The 14415-nt window shown below is 40.1% G+C and overlaps 2 protein-coding genes across 3 annotated transcripts in view; one reads left to right on the top strand and one right to left on the bottom strand.

Moving 5' to 3' along the window:
• Positions 1–14415, top strand: part of tdrd9 (tudor domain containing 9) — a 33045-nt gene that overhangs the window by 1178 nt on the left and 17452 nt on the right. The window contains exons 2-21 of the mRNA XM_061696613.1: positions 7114–7178; positions 7253–7356; positions 7639–7860; positions 8378–8500; positions 8615–8695; positions 8764–8928; positions 9010–9113; positions 9198–9317; positions 9481–9565; positions 9711–9768; positions 9852–9956; positions 10029–10126; positions 10777–10908; positions 12371–12533; positions 12642–12705; positions 13093–13156; positions 13248–13292; positions 13512–13565; positions 13996–14112; positions 14180–14287. Coding sequence (XP_061552597.1) covers positions 7114–7178; positions 7253–7356; positions 7639–7860; positions 8378–8500; positions 8615–8695; positions 8764–8928; positions 9010–9113; positions 9198–9317; positions 9481–9565; positions 9711–9768; positions 9852–9956; positions 10029–10126; positions 10777–10908; positions 12371–12533; positions 12642–12705; positions 13093–13156; positions 13248–13292; positions 13512–13565; positions 13996–14112; positions 14180–14287 — 2077 coding nt within the window. The remainder of the gene's footprint in view (positions 1–7113; positions 7179–7252; positions 7357–7638; positions 7861–8377; positions 8501–8614; positions 8696–8763; positions 8929–9009; positions 9114–9197; positions 9318–9480; positions 9566–9710; positions 9769–9851; positions 9957–10028; positions 10127–10776; positions 10909–12370; positions 12534–12641; positions 12706–13092; positions 13157–13247; positions 13293–13511; positions 13566–13995; positions 14113–14179; positions 14288–14415) is intronic.
• Positions 235–4553, bottom strand: rd3l (RD3 like). 2 transcript variants are annotated; one of them, XM_061696614.1, is made up of 3 exons: positions 4306–4553; positions 3784–4126; positions 235–1034 (listed from the first exon to the last, which is right to left on the bottom strand). In XM_061696614.1, the coding sequence occupies exons 2-3, from the start codon at positions 4089–4091 to the stop codon at positions 665–667; spliced, it is 678 nt and encodes a 225-aa protein (XP_061552598.1). In that variant the 5' UTR covers positions 4092–4126; positions 4306–4553; the 3' UTR covers positions 235–664. The 2 variants fall into 2 exon arrangements, with proteins under 2 accessions (XP_061552598.1, XP_061552599.1); XM_061696615.1 differs by having other exon boundaries at positions 3784–4104.

The raw sequence follows: 14415 nt of genomic DNA, 5'->3' as shown, positions 1-14415 counted from the left end.
GATTGATCTTGAAAAGATGTACCGAAGGTGCAAGCACTAGGTATGTTACACAACCCAGATCACCGGCTGCCATTTTCTTTCCATTTCGCTGTGCCAGATTTCCCGAACTCTGATTTAGGAGAGGTCCACCAAAATCAGGTTTCTCAATGTTTCGCAAAAAGTAATCCTTGTTAGACTGGCCAATGACACATTTTGGAAGTCTCTTAACCGCCTTGTTTTTTAAATGTTCAATTCAGATGAAATTTTCTGTGGTTGTGACAAAGATGAAAATATTCCTCAATTTAGGCGTCCAAAATCACACGTTCCTAGGATTTCGTCACAATTAAAAGCTATATCGACATGGACTATTATTATTCTTGCTTTCTGGGAAGTTTGCTGTAAATATGACGATTATATTGCTCTCGGTGTGGTCAGGAATGGGATGGCCACCATTGAAAAATCTGAAAATGGCCTGTTAAAACATCACATTTTTTTTTATCTCAACTAATATGAAACATGTGGACTGGGGTGCGCATTATACATGAGAAATTACGGTATGTATCGAATCGGCCTCATGCCAGAGATTCCCAACCCCAGTTTTAACGTCAAACCATGTAGTCAGTGTAAAATATCCTGTATTTTCTACCCAGAAGACATACTTGACAAATTAATCAAGAGATCAGATTCATTCAGGAGAGTGTCCTCTTGGTATATTACATGCCTCTGTTTGCCTCATGGGAACTGGATAGTATGATGGAATTTCCCACTCCCTTTTTGCTGTGAGCAAACTGGTGCACCGCATGGCACTGTCCACATATCCAGACACAGTTGGGATCTCCTCCCTTAGCTTTTCATCACTACTGCATGCTTTGACAACGTGCTGCTCCAATTTGTTGCCGCTTGTCCAAAACGCCGTTGTTGGAAGCTGCTTCATCTTCTTTGAGAAGTTGTGCTCTTCGCCATATTTCCTTTGGTTGATGTCTCTCAGCACCAGCTTGAAGACGGAATCCAGCTCCCATGGCATCACTTTGCTGTCTGCAAGCACCTCACGAAATCTGTGGATTTGGTTCAGTGTCATCAGTCACTCATACTTTTAGCAGACAGATTTAAAGATTAGGATGATTAATTTCCTGTTAAATATGTCCTTCCACCTGTTACACATAGAAACATTAAATTTGGCCTAATTACATTTGGCAATGTTTTCACCATGAGTTTTTGTTTTGTACAACTTCTCATTTGAGTACTGAATCTTGATCTAATTGTTAGTTAAGAGTAGGCCTGCACGATTATGGCCAAAATTATAATCACGATTATTTTGATCAATATTGTAATCACGATTATTAATCACGATTATTCCTCATGTCAGGGAATTTATTATTTTTTTTTTGCAATACTTATTAACAAACAATATGCAAAGAGATTTCAGTACAAAATTAATCTTTAAATAAGAACAAATTTTGGATAATTTAAAAAAAATTACCCAAGAAATTCAACTTTACCAAGGGCGAACTGATTAAATATGCTGTTACCAAGTGCAATCACGAATTTCAACTTAATGGAACCAAATACAGTTTATGCATAAAAGGCAATAACATTCGGCTGCAAGCACTGACTTTTCATTTAAAAATCCCTGTCAGTATAGTGAATTGTCAAGGACTGGTATGACTCCATTGTTCTGCTTGATCATAGGATAGTCACGCACAGTCGCAAACTGCAAAGAACTCCGTATTTACGCCCAGCGTTTTTCACTTTAGTGAGGGCAGCCACCAGTCGAGGCAGCAGCTACACCGATTTTCAACAGTATGCGTTACGGTAACACGCCACCTCTCGCCCAATGTGCTTCGAGAGAGAACTTCAAAAGAATGGCCTTGGCCTCACTCATTCATACAGGCTTTAGGCTTTTATTTTGAAGTTGGCAACGGAGCGCGTTGCCAGCGTGTTACTGTAATGCTTCGTATGAACAGTCGTTGTGGCGGATAGCTTGACTTAAACTTTTCGACAGCAGGCTGGCCTGACCGTAGTCATTGTTCATACAGTGTATTTAATGCCAATTTGAAGAAATAACCGTGCGAGTGGTTCACGTTCCAGTGTTTTGCTGTTTTGCTGACGTTTTTTTTCAGATGGCTGAAAAGATAGGTTTCGTTACCTTGCAGGGCAGACAACTCTGCTGCACTTTTAACATATGTCTTGTTTAGTCTCTTGCCTTTAAAACTGATGTAGACCCCGTTCCGAGGCGCTAGCTCAAATATTTGCTGTACTTGCTTTTCTAGGCATGATTCCCTCTCGTAATTCCACCTAGAGTGACTGAGAGGCTACTGCTGCAGAGAGCGCTGCTGGGCCCCGGTCGCTTGTTTAGGTAGCTCAACGAAGTGTTTGCCCCCTGGTGGCTGCCTGACTAAATTGAGAAAGTGCTTCATATGCCGCAGAGCTCGCATTTTAAATGTCAAAAAAAAATTAAATTGTAATCACAGATGATCAGGTTAATTTAATCGTGGCAGCAAAATCACGATCACAATTAAAATTCGATTAATTGTGGAGCCCTAGTCAAGAGCCTAGATTGTTGCCATTGATTTTTTTAGGTGACAAATGTTTAAGCCTTGGCATAGATCTCCACCCATTAAGGCTCGATTTACACTGCATGGTTCAAGTGATATAATGCTTTTGCGCACAAGTGGCACAATTGGAAAATGCATCATAGCAGCGTGAATAGAAAAAAAACATGCATGGAAGCAGATATCTTGAGATCTGAATAGGGGCTCTTTCAAATATGGATAAACACCAAAATGGATAGATGCCAATGCAAGTGCAACTTAAACGCATGTATCGGCTATACCCTGTCAATCAATGCAAGCTTGACATACGTAATCAAAATCTGAGTATGAGGGTTGTTTTATGTTTTCCGTCAGTGTAAACACAGCCATACACTAGAGACGGACCCACTATTTTTTTTTTTCCAGTGCCAATACCGATGTTTGGAGCTGATATTCATTTGCAGTTAAAGGAAAAATATTGGCATCAAAATTTTGAATAATACAAACAGATTTGCAACGTTATTTTTAAAAAAAATCTTAGACGATACATCTTTTAAAATTCTAACAAAATGCAGGGAGCTCCCAGGCTTAGCAGAATGTCTTATAAAGTTCAATAAAAACTTAAAGAAATAAAGTTTTCCACAATTTAAATTGAACTGAAATGTTAACATTTCACTTATCTTTTTTTTAAGTTCAAATGCAATAGTTAGACTAAACATCTACCCATTGTTATACAGTATGTAAGATTTGGCTGCTCAATACAATATAAGCAATACAGTTAATTAAATGTCAGAAACTTACAAAAGCAAAGCAGATGCTCACTTTAGTCCACTTATCCAATTCCTTCCTTAACTATAAAACAGTAATTGATTTAGGAAAATTAAAATGTTACCTTAAAAACTCACCACACGAATGATAAAGGTTTTATGATACTGTACTTCTGCTACATTTTTGGAAAGAAAGTGTTTTAAATTCATAACAACCTGGAAGTCATCCATTTTCATAGAACTAATTGTGTTTGGAAATGCTGTGACTCTGTTCTCATGATGCCTTAAAGGCAGTTCTTCACCTTCACCTCATGTTCACATGACCTGATAGTGTGACATTAACATGCAGTGGCTTTGTTGGCAGCCTGCCCTGCCTTCCTTCCCCCTTTGGCTCATTTGTGCTTCGCCTGCTGTCAGGCTGCGTTTTGATGGCGAAGCAGCTATCTGCTGCTGACAAGTTTGCTAATGTGCATATCTGAAAGGATGGCGTGGTTTCTGTAAAACACCTGGAGAGTACCGCTGCAGTGTGGATAGACGGGATGCCGGCACACAGTAGTTCCAGTTGGTCTAGATCTGATGTGGGGATGAAGGTCCGCCACCTGGGGCACCTCTGAAAACATAGGTTATCCACAGTGCTGTGGGCAAGCTTGTGCTCCAGCTCCAGCATCCTGGCTGTGCACTCACGATCCTGCACATAGCATAAAAGCTCTCGGATCAAGTCATGGCTCGGTTGGTCCTCAGGATTTCTCCGAGACGAGGCTTCAGCCTGTGTGGATGTGTAATGGGACCATTTTGGCCAGCTGAAGAGTGGCATAGCAAGGACAGCCCTGAAACGGTGAAGAACGTGATCTGTAAAAATAACAGATGCTATTTAGATAACCTTGAATGTAACTTCAAACCTAACTTCAACAATCAGGAGAGTCAAAGGTAGCTTCAAACATGGACTTCAAACATAAACATAGGCTTCATGTATAAAACAACTTTTTTCTTAAAACATGCAACAAAAAGGAAGAATGATCAGTACTTACAAAACCACGTTTGCTGCAAACTATTTCTCACAAATAAAAGCTAGATCAGTCCACTACATCTTTTGGTTGCCCAAGGTTTTACACTGCAGGATTTCCTCTTTGTGCTGTAGTTATTCTCTTGTTGCCATCATCTCTGCCAATGCATGTGTCCTGTCGTGTTCCAGGAGAAGTAGTCACAATATAGCGTGCGAGTGCTGTCACCTCTTCTTCTTACTCTCCACTTGGTCAAACTGCACTGTTTGCACTTGCACTAGAGAGGAAGGAATGAGGGAGAATGTGTGGCGTGTGCATGTTGTTGCACCATCAGGGTTTGTGCCATTGCCTCGCCTAGCTAGGGGCGAGTGAGTGCAAAGGCTACAGCTCTAGCCAAAGAGAAGGGTACCTAAAATAAGAGATGACTCTGAATGGTGAAGTAGAAACAGCTCTTAGTGTTCAAACCAAGGTTGAATAAATGTTATGTGTGGTTCTCAGAATGAGGTTGAATTGTTTTACCGTAATAAAATGTTTTAGGGGCTTTAGCTGGTCATATTATTTGTATATTGATTGTCTTTAGGCTTGTGAGGCAGGACTGTGAAAAGTCTGATTTCCTCGTAGATAAACCATATATGTAAATTTGCACACAAAAAGAATTTAAACATATATATATATATATATATATATATATATATATATATATATGTGTATGTATATATATATTTATATGTGTATATATTTATATGTGTATATATATATATATATGTGTGTGTGTACATATGTATATATATATATATGTGTATATATGTATATATATATATATATATATGTGTGTGTGTGTGTATTTATATATAAAATGTGTGTGTGAGAGAACCCTCCCCCCGCCACCAGCTAATTGTTACTCAGATTTGACTTTTTCCATTTCACAACCCTGCAAATGCTAATGTCGCTGTTTGTGAAGAAGGAAAAACATATTTAACAAATGTAAAGGAAATGAAATGTATAGTGCAAATACTGTCAGTTGACTTGTTTCTAAAAATAAAGTTAAGTAGTGGAGCAGCCAAATGTCAAAACACTCGATTATAATAAAACGGTTGTTTAGATGTGTTTCTCAGCCTTTATTGAGCCAATGCACTGGACCTGTCACAATAGTTACTATATTGATGCGATGAATAAAATGGACACAATAAATTGTCATTATTGTGGTGAGCCGGCGCATGGATCACACAGTGAGCTGACAGAGTTGGACGGCTGTGTCATTAGCTGCTAGTGGGCTCATGGAACACTCTTGCCAATGTTGGCAATACTCCACAGCCTTGCTCCATGTGCAGTGCATTGATTCACACAACAGAGACGCTTAAGAGAACGTTCATTCTTTATTATGTTCGCTAGCCTGCGAGCTAACGAGGTAACGAGTTAAGGCCCTAAACAGCTGTCTCCACCGCAGCCACATTGTTTAAAACGCCACACCTGCGCTCCGAGTTGTTTGTGTTAGTTCCAAAATAACACACACGGAAAAGTTAACTTTTTATGTTCACTAGCCCGCGGGTTAACGCAATAGCCGACGAGCTAAGAAGCTAGCAAGTTAAGTCCATTGCAGCCACGTCGTGTAAGACGTCAGCGCTTAGTTTCGACTTGTTGTGTGTAGTCCCGAATTAACACACACAGGAAAGTTAACTGTTTATTATGTTTAGTAGCCCCCGGGCTAACAATGTAGCGAACTAAGGAGCTAAACAGTTCGCTCCACTGCAGTGAAGTCTTTATCCCGTTTTTTACGATCATTGGTCTTTATCTTGTCAACTCAAATGCGACCGGATACGCTCATTACCATAGCGACAACAACAAGAGTGGATCGCGCCTACTGTATTATAAGAACAAAATGGGGAAAAAGGTGTGTTCGTGGTCACTGGTGCTCGGGAGAGGACGTTCGTTTAAGGCTTGCTTGAGGTATGGTCACTTACTTTTAATACGATACGGCTGGCAAGCAGGCAACAAAACGTTATGTAGCCCAGCAAGTTACTGCTAGCACTAAAAGTTGTACCGGCGTTCTGTCGAATCATGCGGTAAGGTTTCGGTGTGGGTGAAGTAATCTAATTACAATAAAGTAATTTAATTACAGTAAGTTAGCACCCATTATTTCTGTCATGTGTAATGTTGGTTTGACCTGACTGATTAGAATACATGTCCTGACTAGAGCAGTGATTTCCAACCTTTATGGAGCCAAGGCACATATTTTACAATTGAAAAATCTCACGGCACACCAAGAAACAAAAATAGTGGATACATTAATTCATATATGTACTTCCTGCCATCTAATAGAAGACCATTGTTTTTTTCTGTCTGTCACTATGCCTCACTGGCATAAATAGATACCTTATTTATTGTAAATATACTTTTTTGAGCAATTAAGTACACAGGTATATACACTAAATGAACAGGTCATTTAAATAAGACACACTGCTCCATCTTGTGATCGGATCGGTGATCGGTTATTGGTTTTTAAACTCGCTGATTGTTGATCGGCCTCAAATATCGTGATCGCGTAAGGCCTAGAAAAGAGACAAACACAAAATCACACAAAAAACACCTGAATCAAAATTAGCCCGTCTTATTATGAAAGAACACTCTTCTTCAAGTTAAAGTTAAATGAGCAATAAACGGTTATCATGTTTATTTTGTGTTATTTCTTTTTCTGATGGTGTGTTTTCACTTATTTCTATATTGCAATATATTTATTTTTAACCACACAGTGATTAAAAAAAAGGTAAAGACAGATTGCCAGAGTGTGTGTGGTGTGCCCTAATAAATAAAGTGAACTTAAATGTTTCGTACCAGCCCAGTAACGGTTCCTGATGAAGACAGCCTGAAGAGTTTGAACAAGAAAAAAGATCACCGACCACGTGAGTTTGAATATTTGTATGTAGTTGTCAATTCACATTATTCAATATACTGTTTCAAAAATAAATATCATAAGCAATAAACTGCCATGCTTTCATTTCTGAATCCTTAGGAAGCCCCCCTCCTCCACTTGCAAGCTACAAGTATCCCAGCTTGCCCATTACCAAAAACAGACAGGAGGTAAAATGTATAATCCATTTTCTGTATATGTTGAGCTTCGGGACATTTCAGCACTTAAGCATCACCCAAGAATAAAACACGTTATTTGCGACAGCATTTCAAATTCATGGTTTTAGGACTGTTCTTTCCATATTGGCCTGACATTTATTGAATTAACAAAACAATTTGCTTTGCAATATGACTTGGAAAATTCAGCCTAATGAAACTGTGTGTGTGTGTGTGTGTGTGCGCGTGCGCGTGCGTGCGTGCGTGCGTGCGTGCGTGCGTGTGTCCCCCTTCCAGCTGATTTCTCTGATAGAAAACAACTCTGTCGTGATTATTCGAGGAGCCACAGGCAGTGGCAAGACCACCCAGCTGCCGCAGTACATTCTGGACCACTACAATGACAAAAATGCCTCTTGCAACATTGCGGTCACGCAACCACGCAGAATTGGTGCCACCAGTATTGCTCGATGGGTCGCCAATCAAAGAAAGTGTACCTATGGTAGTCTGGTTGGATATCAGGTTGGCACAACATTTATTTATAATCTGCTGCAATCCGATTTACAATATTTAAACTGTACATAAAGTTCAGACCCATATACTGTATAAGAGCTTTAGCACTCATCTGAGTACTGCACTTGATCTAAGCCAGTTTAAACCACAATGGCACTCTACATTCTCTTGTGATTCAGTTCTTTCTTGTTTTTAGTATGGGATGGATGATACCTCTGAACATTGCTATCTCAAGACAATGTTCAATTTGTGCACTTCACCAAGACTCATTAATTCATTCATTTTCCATACCGCTTATCCTCACTAGGGTCGCGGGTGTGCTGGAGCCTATCCCAGCTATATTCGGGCGGGAGGCGGGGTACTCCCTGAACTGGTCGCCAGCCAATTGCAGGGCACATATAAACAACATCTTCAAGGAGTTTTCCCCCCATTCCTTCCCACACTTGTAGCTAAAGCTGTTTGTGAGGAAGTTCAAGGTAACCTTATTAATAAACAACGTGTGTGTGATTTCATGTCTTCATTTTAGGTTGGACTGGAGAAGATGGCTACTGAGCACACTCGACTAATCTACATGACAACAGGAGTGCTGCTGGAAAAACTGGTTACTGCCAAGACCCTCACAGAGTACTCTCATATTTTTATTGATGAGGTGCATAAACCATATCAATGTATCAAAATTAAATCAAAATTGGAATTATTAAAATCTTCGAAAATCTCATGTTTATCACATGTAATTTTGACAAATAAACAACTCTTGCCCAAGGTTCATGAGCGCACTGAGGAAATGGACTTTCTCTTGGTGGTTGTAAGGAAACTTCTTAACTCCAACTCTCGTTATGTGAAGGTAACTAATATATGAGGAATTCAATTAAGTTTACTGAGGTGTCCTTAACTTTAGCTGTGTTGTCCCAGATAATCCTCATGTCAGCCACCATCAACTGCAGACAATTTGCAGAGTACTTCAGCACCCCTGTTCGTGGAAAGATGAATCCCGCCTATGTGTTTGAGGTTGAGGGAGCACCTTATAGCATTGAGGACTTTTACCTGGATGGCCTTCAGGACTTCTGTCCCTTTAATGTACAGTACATAATGATTTTTTGCTGATGCTTTCCTAGGCCAGTATGTTTCCTAGTGTGTTTTCATGCTCCTCTTTACCAGCTGGATTCAGTACATTTTGATGATCCCTATATCTCAGTTGAGATGTACGACTTTGCCATCTGCCTCATTGAGAGCTTTGACAAGATGGAGAGCCAGAATACCAGGTGAAGACTCCTTGTCCCAACATTGCAAACTGCATTTTGGTAGCCTTGGATGCAGAGAAGGTAAGGGAGTCTGTATGTTAACAGTGATGCAGAGAAAGAAGGCGACATGAATTTCCTAGAGAGAGGCAGTGTCCTTGTTTTCCTCCCGGGCATACATGAGATAAGATATATGCAGGAAGCCCTGGCCAAGCTGGTCCACAAGAGGTAATTTTTTACATTATTAAATGAATTATTTTGCTCTTATTTCCTGTTATGGTCTACAAGTTAATCACTTTTGAAATGATTAAATGCACCAAGTTTAATGGTCTTTCAGAAATCTTTGTCCCTTTAACCCCATTTAAGACACTTTTTTCCCTTGTCCTTTTAGGTTGCAGGTTTATGCCCTCCACTCCACTCTAACTATGGATGAGCAATATGGTGTATTCCGGTCTCCTGTGCCTGGATACAGGAAGGTAAAATGGTTTTATGCTTCTTATTTCTTGTTAGTTCAAGATGGAAAAGGATAATGCACCCCGTGACCCCTCACGAGACAGGCCGAAAGGAAAATAAGATAGCTTGCTTGTTCAACTTATTCTAATGTTGTTCTGACCCTTGCAGGTCATCCTTTCCACCAACATTGCAGAAAGTTCCGTGACTGTGCCCGATGTCAAATATGGTATGTTCTCTTATCTCTCTTACCCACAAAATTTTAATCTAATATTCCTTTATCGTTCAATACCTTTGTTACTTGCTCTGCAGTTATTGATTTCTGCATGGCCCGTCAGTTGGTTTGTGACAAAGAAACCAATTATCAGTCTTTGCGTCTCACATGGGCATCAAAGAACAACTGCAACCAACGTAGAGGTACAGCACAAGCATTTAAAGTACCGTAAATTATGTGATTCATTCATCTTTCTTCGTCTTCTTCTCTGGCAGGAAGGGCAGGTAGAGTTTCCAAAGGCTACTGTTACCGTCTTGTCAGCAAAGCCTTCTGGAGGGATGAAATCCCAGACTACATGATCCCTGACATGCTGGTATGTACTTTGAATCAGTCATGCACCATCATGGTGGTTTTCAACTGTTGTGACGCTGGGAGCCGCATTTTCCTGTCACCAAGTCGCAACCCAGTTTTACAGTTGAGAATAATAAAGAAAATGTAATGTTCTGAAGTAGGCTCTAAAAACATTTTTAAACAAGTACACTTTTACATGTTGAGAGTGCCTTTCTTCGTCTTTAACTCAACTTCCACACTGTTGACTCTTTCTCTTTCCCCTGTGACGTTTCTCCTTGTCTCTGTTTGGGCTGCGCGCAGTCAGTGATTACCGCCTGAGATGCAGATTTGATTGGACGAAGGGGGTGGCTGAAATTGCATCTAATTGGTCGGTACGGTTCGTCACTACCATAAAGCCTGTATGTTGCTCCGCTTAAAATAGAAGCCACCCGCGTGACTTGAATCTATTTTGGCTATGGTGTAGGTCCGTATAGAACTGCTTCTGGGTCCGGACGCAGAACACGGTCCACAAGTTTGTGACCTCTGTTTTAAACTATGTCGCCATGATCGAGCAAGCCAGACCGAGCTGTTTCGCTCTTTAGCTTGGTAGCAAAATGGCACCACGACCCACTTTTGGGTCCTGAACCACCAGTTAAGAATCACTGATGTAATGCGGCCTTTGTGTCCTCTCAGGTTGCCCCCCTGTCCACCATATTGCTGAAGGTGAAGTTGTTGGATATGGGAGACCCTCTATCTCTCCTTTCGACAGCTCCCTCACCACCAAACCTTGACCAGATTGTTAAGACCGTGCTCCAACTGAAAGAGGTGGGTAGAGGTGAATAAATATTTTGTGTACACTGTGATCCAAATTGTTATTCCTTTAGGATTTAAGTTAAGGTTTAAGTTTTCATTTGGGATTTTTTTTGTTTCTCCTCACTGTTATGAATCTCAGAAGTTTGATTATTAGCTTCCCAGATTAGCCTAATTTAAAAAAAAGAAAACAAAAAAAAACTTAACAATAGACTTGACACTGATCTGATCGGCGTTATCGGTATCGGCCGATAATTAGCATTTCATGCTAATCGGCTTTCATGTCATAAGTCGCCGATCTGATCAATGACGTCATCGATCGGCTCCGCACAAGACATTTAACTCTGTGTCTTCGTCGCGTATGAATCCAAAAGCTAGTTTATTTTTAGCCTTGTCTTGTGGCGTAGTACTGTAACTATCTGACGGCCAATAAAGTTATTTTCAATCTTGTCGGTGAAGAAAAACACGTCTGTGTGGGACTATTTTGCGGTGTCTCAGACAAACAACACGTAAGCTATTTGCAGTCTGTGCACAACTGAAGTATATCGTGGGGCACGTCATCTAAATGCTTCAACACAACAAATTTGATCGGGCACCTGATAAGTGTACTGAAGGAGGAGCATGCTGTGTTCAAGCAAGGCAGCGTGGGGGGGAAAAAAAAAAAAAGAAAGAAAAAGCACAGGGGACGCAAACTCTGGACAACACCCGTCCATATAGCTGGGATAGTGAGAAAGTTAGAGTAAGCATGTCATTAATAGTATTTATTAAAGTAATTTAATTACAGTAAGTTCGCACCCATTATTTCTGTTATGTTGATGTAATGTTGATTTGACCTAAACTTATGTCAGTGGCCAATCCTTGAATGCCCCCTAGAGGTCATTGATGTTTTAACTTTTGTCTAAAATGCTAGAGAATACGTTTGAAGGTACTCAAGTATACAGTACACATGTATATAGAATAAATGAACAAGTCACATAAACATTTTAAGATATTGGTTTAGGTTAGGATATGGGTACAGGTTTAAGATATGGAATTTCAAATTCAATGGATGATAGAGTTGTTAAGGTGATATTGAAGAGGGGTCCCTATGTTATCATAACTTTATTGGTAAAGATATTTTTTTTGGGTCAATATAGGAATTGTCATTTTGAAAAAACGAGATCTTACTGTAATGGCAGGAATAAGAGAATTTCCAATGTTCTTTACAACGTATTTATTTTTGTTTTAAACTCGTGTCCATAATTTGGCACACTGCATTTTGCAGTTTTGCAAGGGAAAAAAAGCTCTTGTCGTCATCGTGGTTTGGTTAATTAAAATCCCCATTGATACAGAAGCCAATATATGATCTTGAACAATTAGTCACTGTAAAGTACAATGAATATTTGGTGAAAATGAACAAAAACACTATATGCTGAATGATTTAGAACACAGTGTACTGTCATTACCACTTTGGATATTATTCTCTTTCGCTCTGTAGATGGGGGCCCTGTCTGCTAAACAGGATAGTAAATGTCAAAATGAAGATGGTGAGCTGACGTTCCTGGGCCGAGTGTTGGCCCACTTACCCGTGGACCTTTACCTTGGCAAGATGATTGTCCTAGGCCATGTCTTTGGTTGTCTAGATGAGTGTCTCATCATAGGTCAGCCTGTCCACATTACAGTATTACAGAGATCAATTGTCAGAAGGAAGTGTGTTTTGGGAATGCTTTTTTTCCACAAACTACACTAACAGCCACTTGTATCTTCAGCTGCATGCAACTCTCTGAAGAGCTTCTTTGCCATACCTTCAATGCAGCAGCTTGCCGGTCACAGGTGAGTCCCATCCAAAAGCTGTCTTTGTGGACTTTGGTACCCCTACGTTGACCTTTATGATGAAAAAACACCCCCCCCCCCCCCAAAAAAAAAAAACAGTTTGTGCAAATTGTCTTATTCATACATGTAGGCTAGCCATTTTGTAACACACACACTGTATGGTCAGACCACGTGTTTCTACTTCTACCAAAAGGTTGACATGTCAGATACCCAAATGTCCCCAAGCAAATGACCATTTAATAGTAAATCAGACGGAGATTTTCTTGTTGCATCTGTCACTTCACGCTCTTAATTTTCTTTGTTGTAATCTGATAGTTCTTATGACACAGATTGGGCCTGAATTTGACCTCAAATGAATATTCTGTGTTATAAATATTTGCATTCTAGGAGCAAGCTGGCCTTTGCCCAAGGCAGTCAAAGTGATTCCATCGCATTTGTCAACACCTTTAAGGTAATGCCAAGCTGACAAACTAAAAAACAACTTATGTATTTTAAGAGTTTTGCTCAAGGCTGATGTTTTTTCATTCCTTCCCTAAAATTAGACATGGCTCTCCTTCAAAAAGCAAGGACAGTTGAGAAACTTGAAGGTACCCTAAACAGAAGAGCATGAGCTGACATCTATTTTGTACTGTAGATTTTTTGATTTTATTTATTTATTTTTCTCTCTCTGTGAAGTCACCTGCTTTCTCCTCTGTATAACTTCAACAGTTGGCAGAAGATGTCCTTAGTTTATATACTGTGATGACTATATATCATTGTCTATGCAGACTTTAAAACAACTGCGTTGTTTTCCTCTGTCCTATCAGGATGAACTGGACTGGGGAAAAGAGAACTTCATTCAGATCAAGAGGATCCGAGAGGTACCTTTTTAAAAGCATTCAATTCATGGTCCTATATTTGAAATTTTTTTCAGAGTGGTGGACAGATTTGTCGTGTTATTAGCTGGTAGACAATATATGTTGTTGAGGCTTTTATTGATGGGTTTTGCTACACTTTTCTAATTTTCTAATGTTATCCCACCAATTAGCGATTACTACATTGCTGCAGTTACTCCCCTAACGCTGGTAGAGTAGTACATGCTGCTGCCTTTCATGCTGATGGCACCAGTTTAGTGCCCCAATACCCAACCACTGCCGGCCCTTAACCTCCATAAAAAATGGGAAGGGCATCAGTGTAAAAACTGTGCCACACAAATCATGCGAGGGCCTCGCTGTGCAACCCCCTGATGGGACAAGCCCAAAGTCACAACAATATCCGCCCTTGTCCCCTTTCCACTAATTCTCTATCCAGGTTGCAGAGCTGTATGAAGATCTGAAAAAACGTGTGAAACAGTTCAACATCTGTGTGACGGAAAACAGCCAGCCCTTAGACTACACCAGCATGCACACACAGAAGTTAATTCTTCAGGTTTGTGCTGAACTTGCTCACTCAGTGTTTGATGTGAAGGCTTTTACTATGCATGGACCTCTTATAGATGGTCATTGCTGGTGCCTACTACCCCAACTACTTTGTACAAGGGGAGATCGATGAGGATCTGGCTTCCAGAGAGTTGAGTGGCTTAAACCCGAGAACGACTGTGATGGTACGTATGTAATCAAATATTGTTTACTTACTAAGCAGGTCTTTCATTGAGACTATTGGCTTGCTGTTGGGCCAATGGAGCGGGATATCTTTTAAATGTACAGTAATCCCGGACTATATCACAGTTAA

The sequence above is a fragment of the Phycodurus eques genome, chromosome 14, assembly GCF_024500275.1.
Source record: "Phycodurus eques isolate BA_2022a chromosome 14, UOR_Pequ_1.1, whole genome shotgun sequence".
Classification (NCBI taxonomy): domain Eukaryota; kingdom Metazoa; phylum Chordata; class Actinopteri; order Syngnathiformes; family Syngnathidae; genus Phycodurus; species Phycodurus eques.
Note: the sequence above shows the minus strand (reverse complement) of the source record. Positions and strands in the feature narration are given on the sequence as shown.

Excerpts from the sequence above, each read along its gene's own strand:
- rd3l (XM_061696614.1), bottom strand. The coding sequence starts at position 4,091 with ATGCCACTCTTCAGCTGGCCAAAATGGTCCCATTACACATCCACACAG. Across the intron at positions 1,035-3,783 it reads ACTGCAGCGGTACTCTCCAG|ATTTCGTGAGGTGCTTGCAG; the intron begins GTGTTTTACAGA and ends CCAAATCCACAG.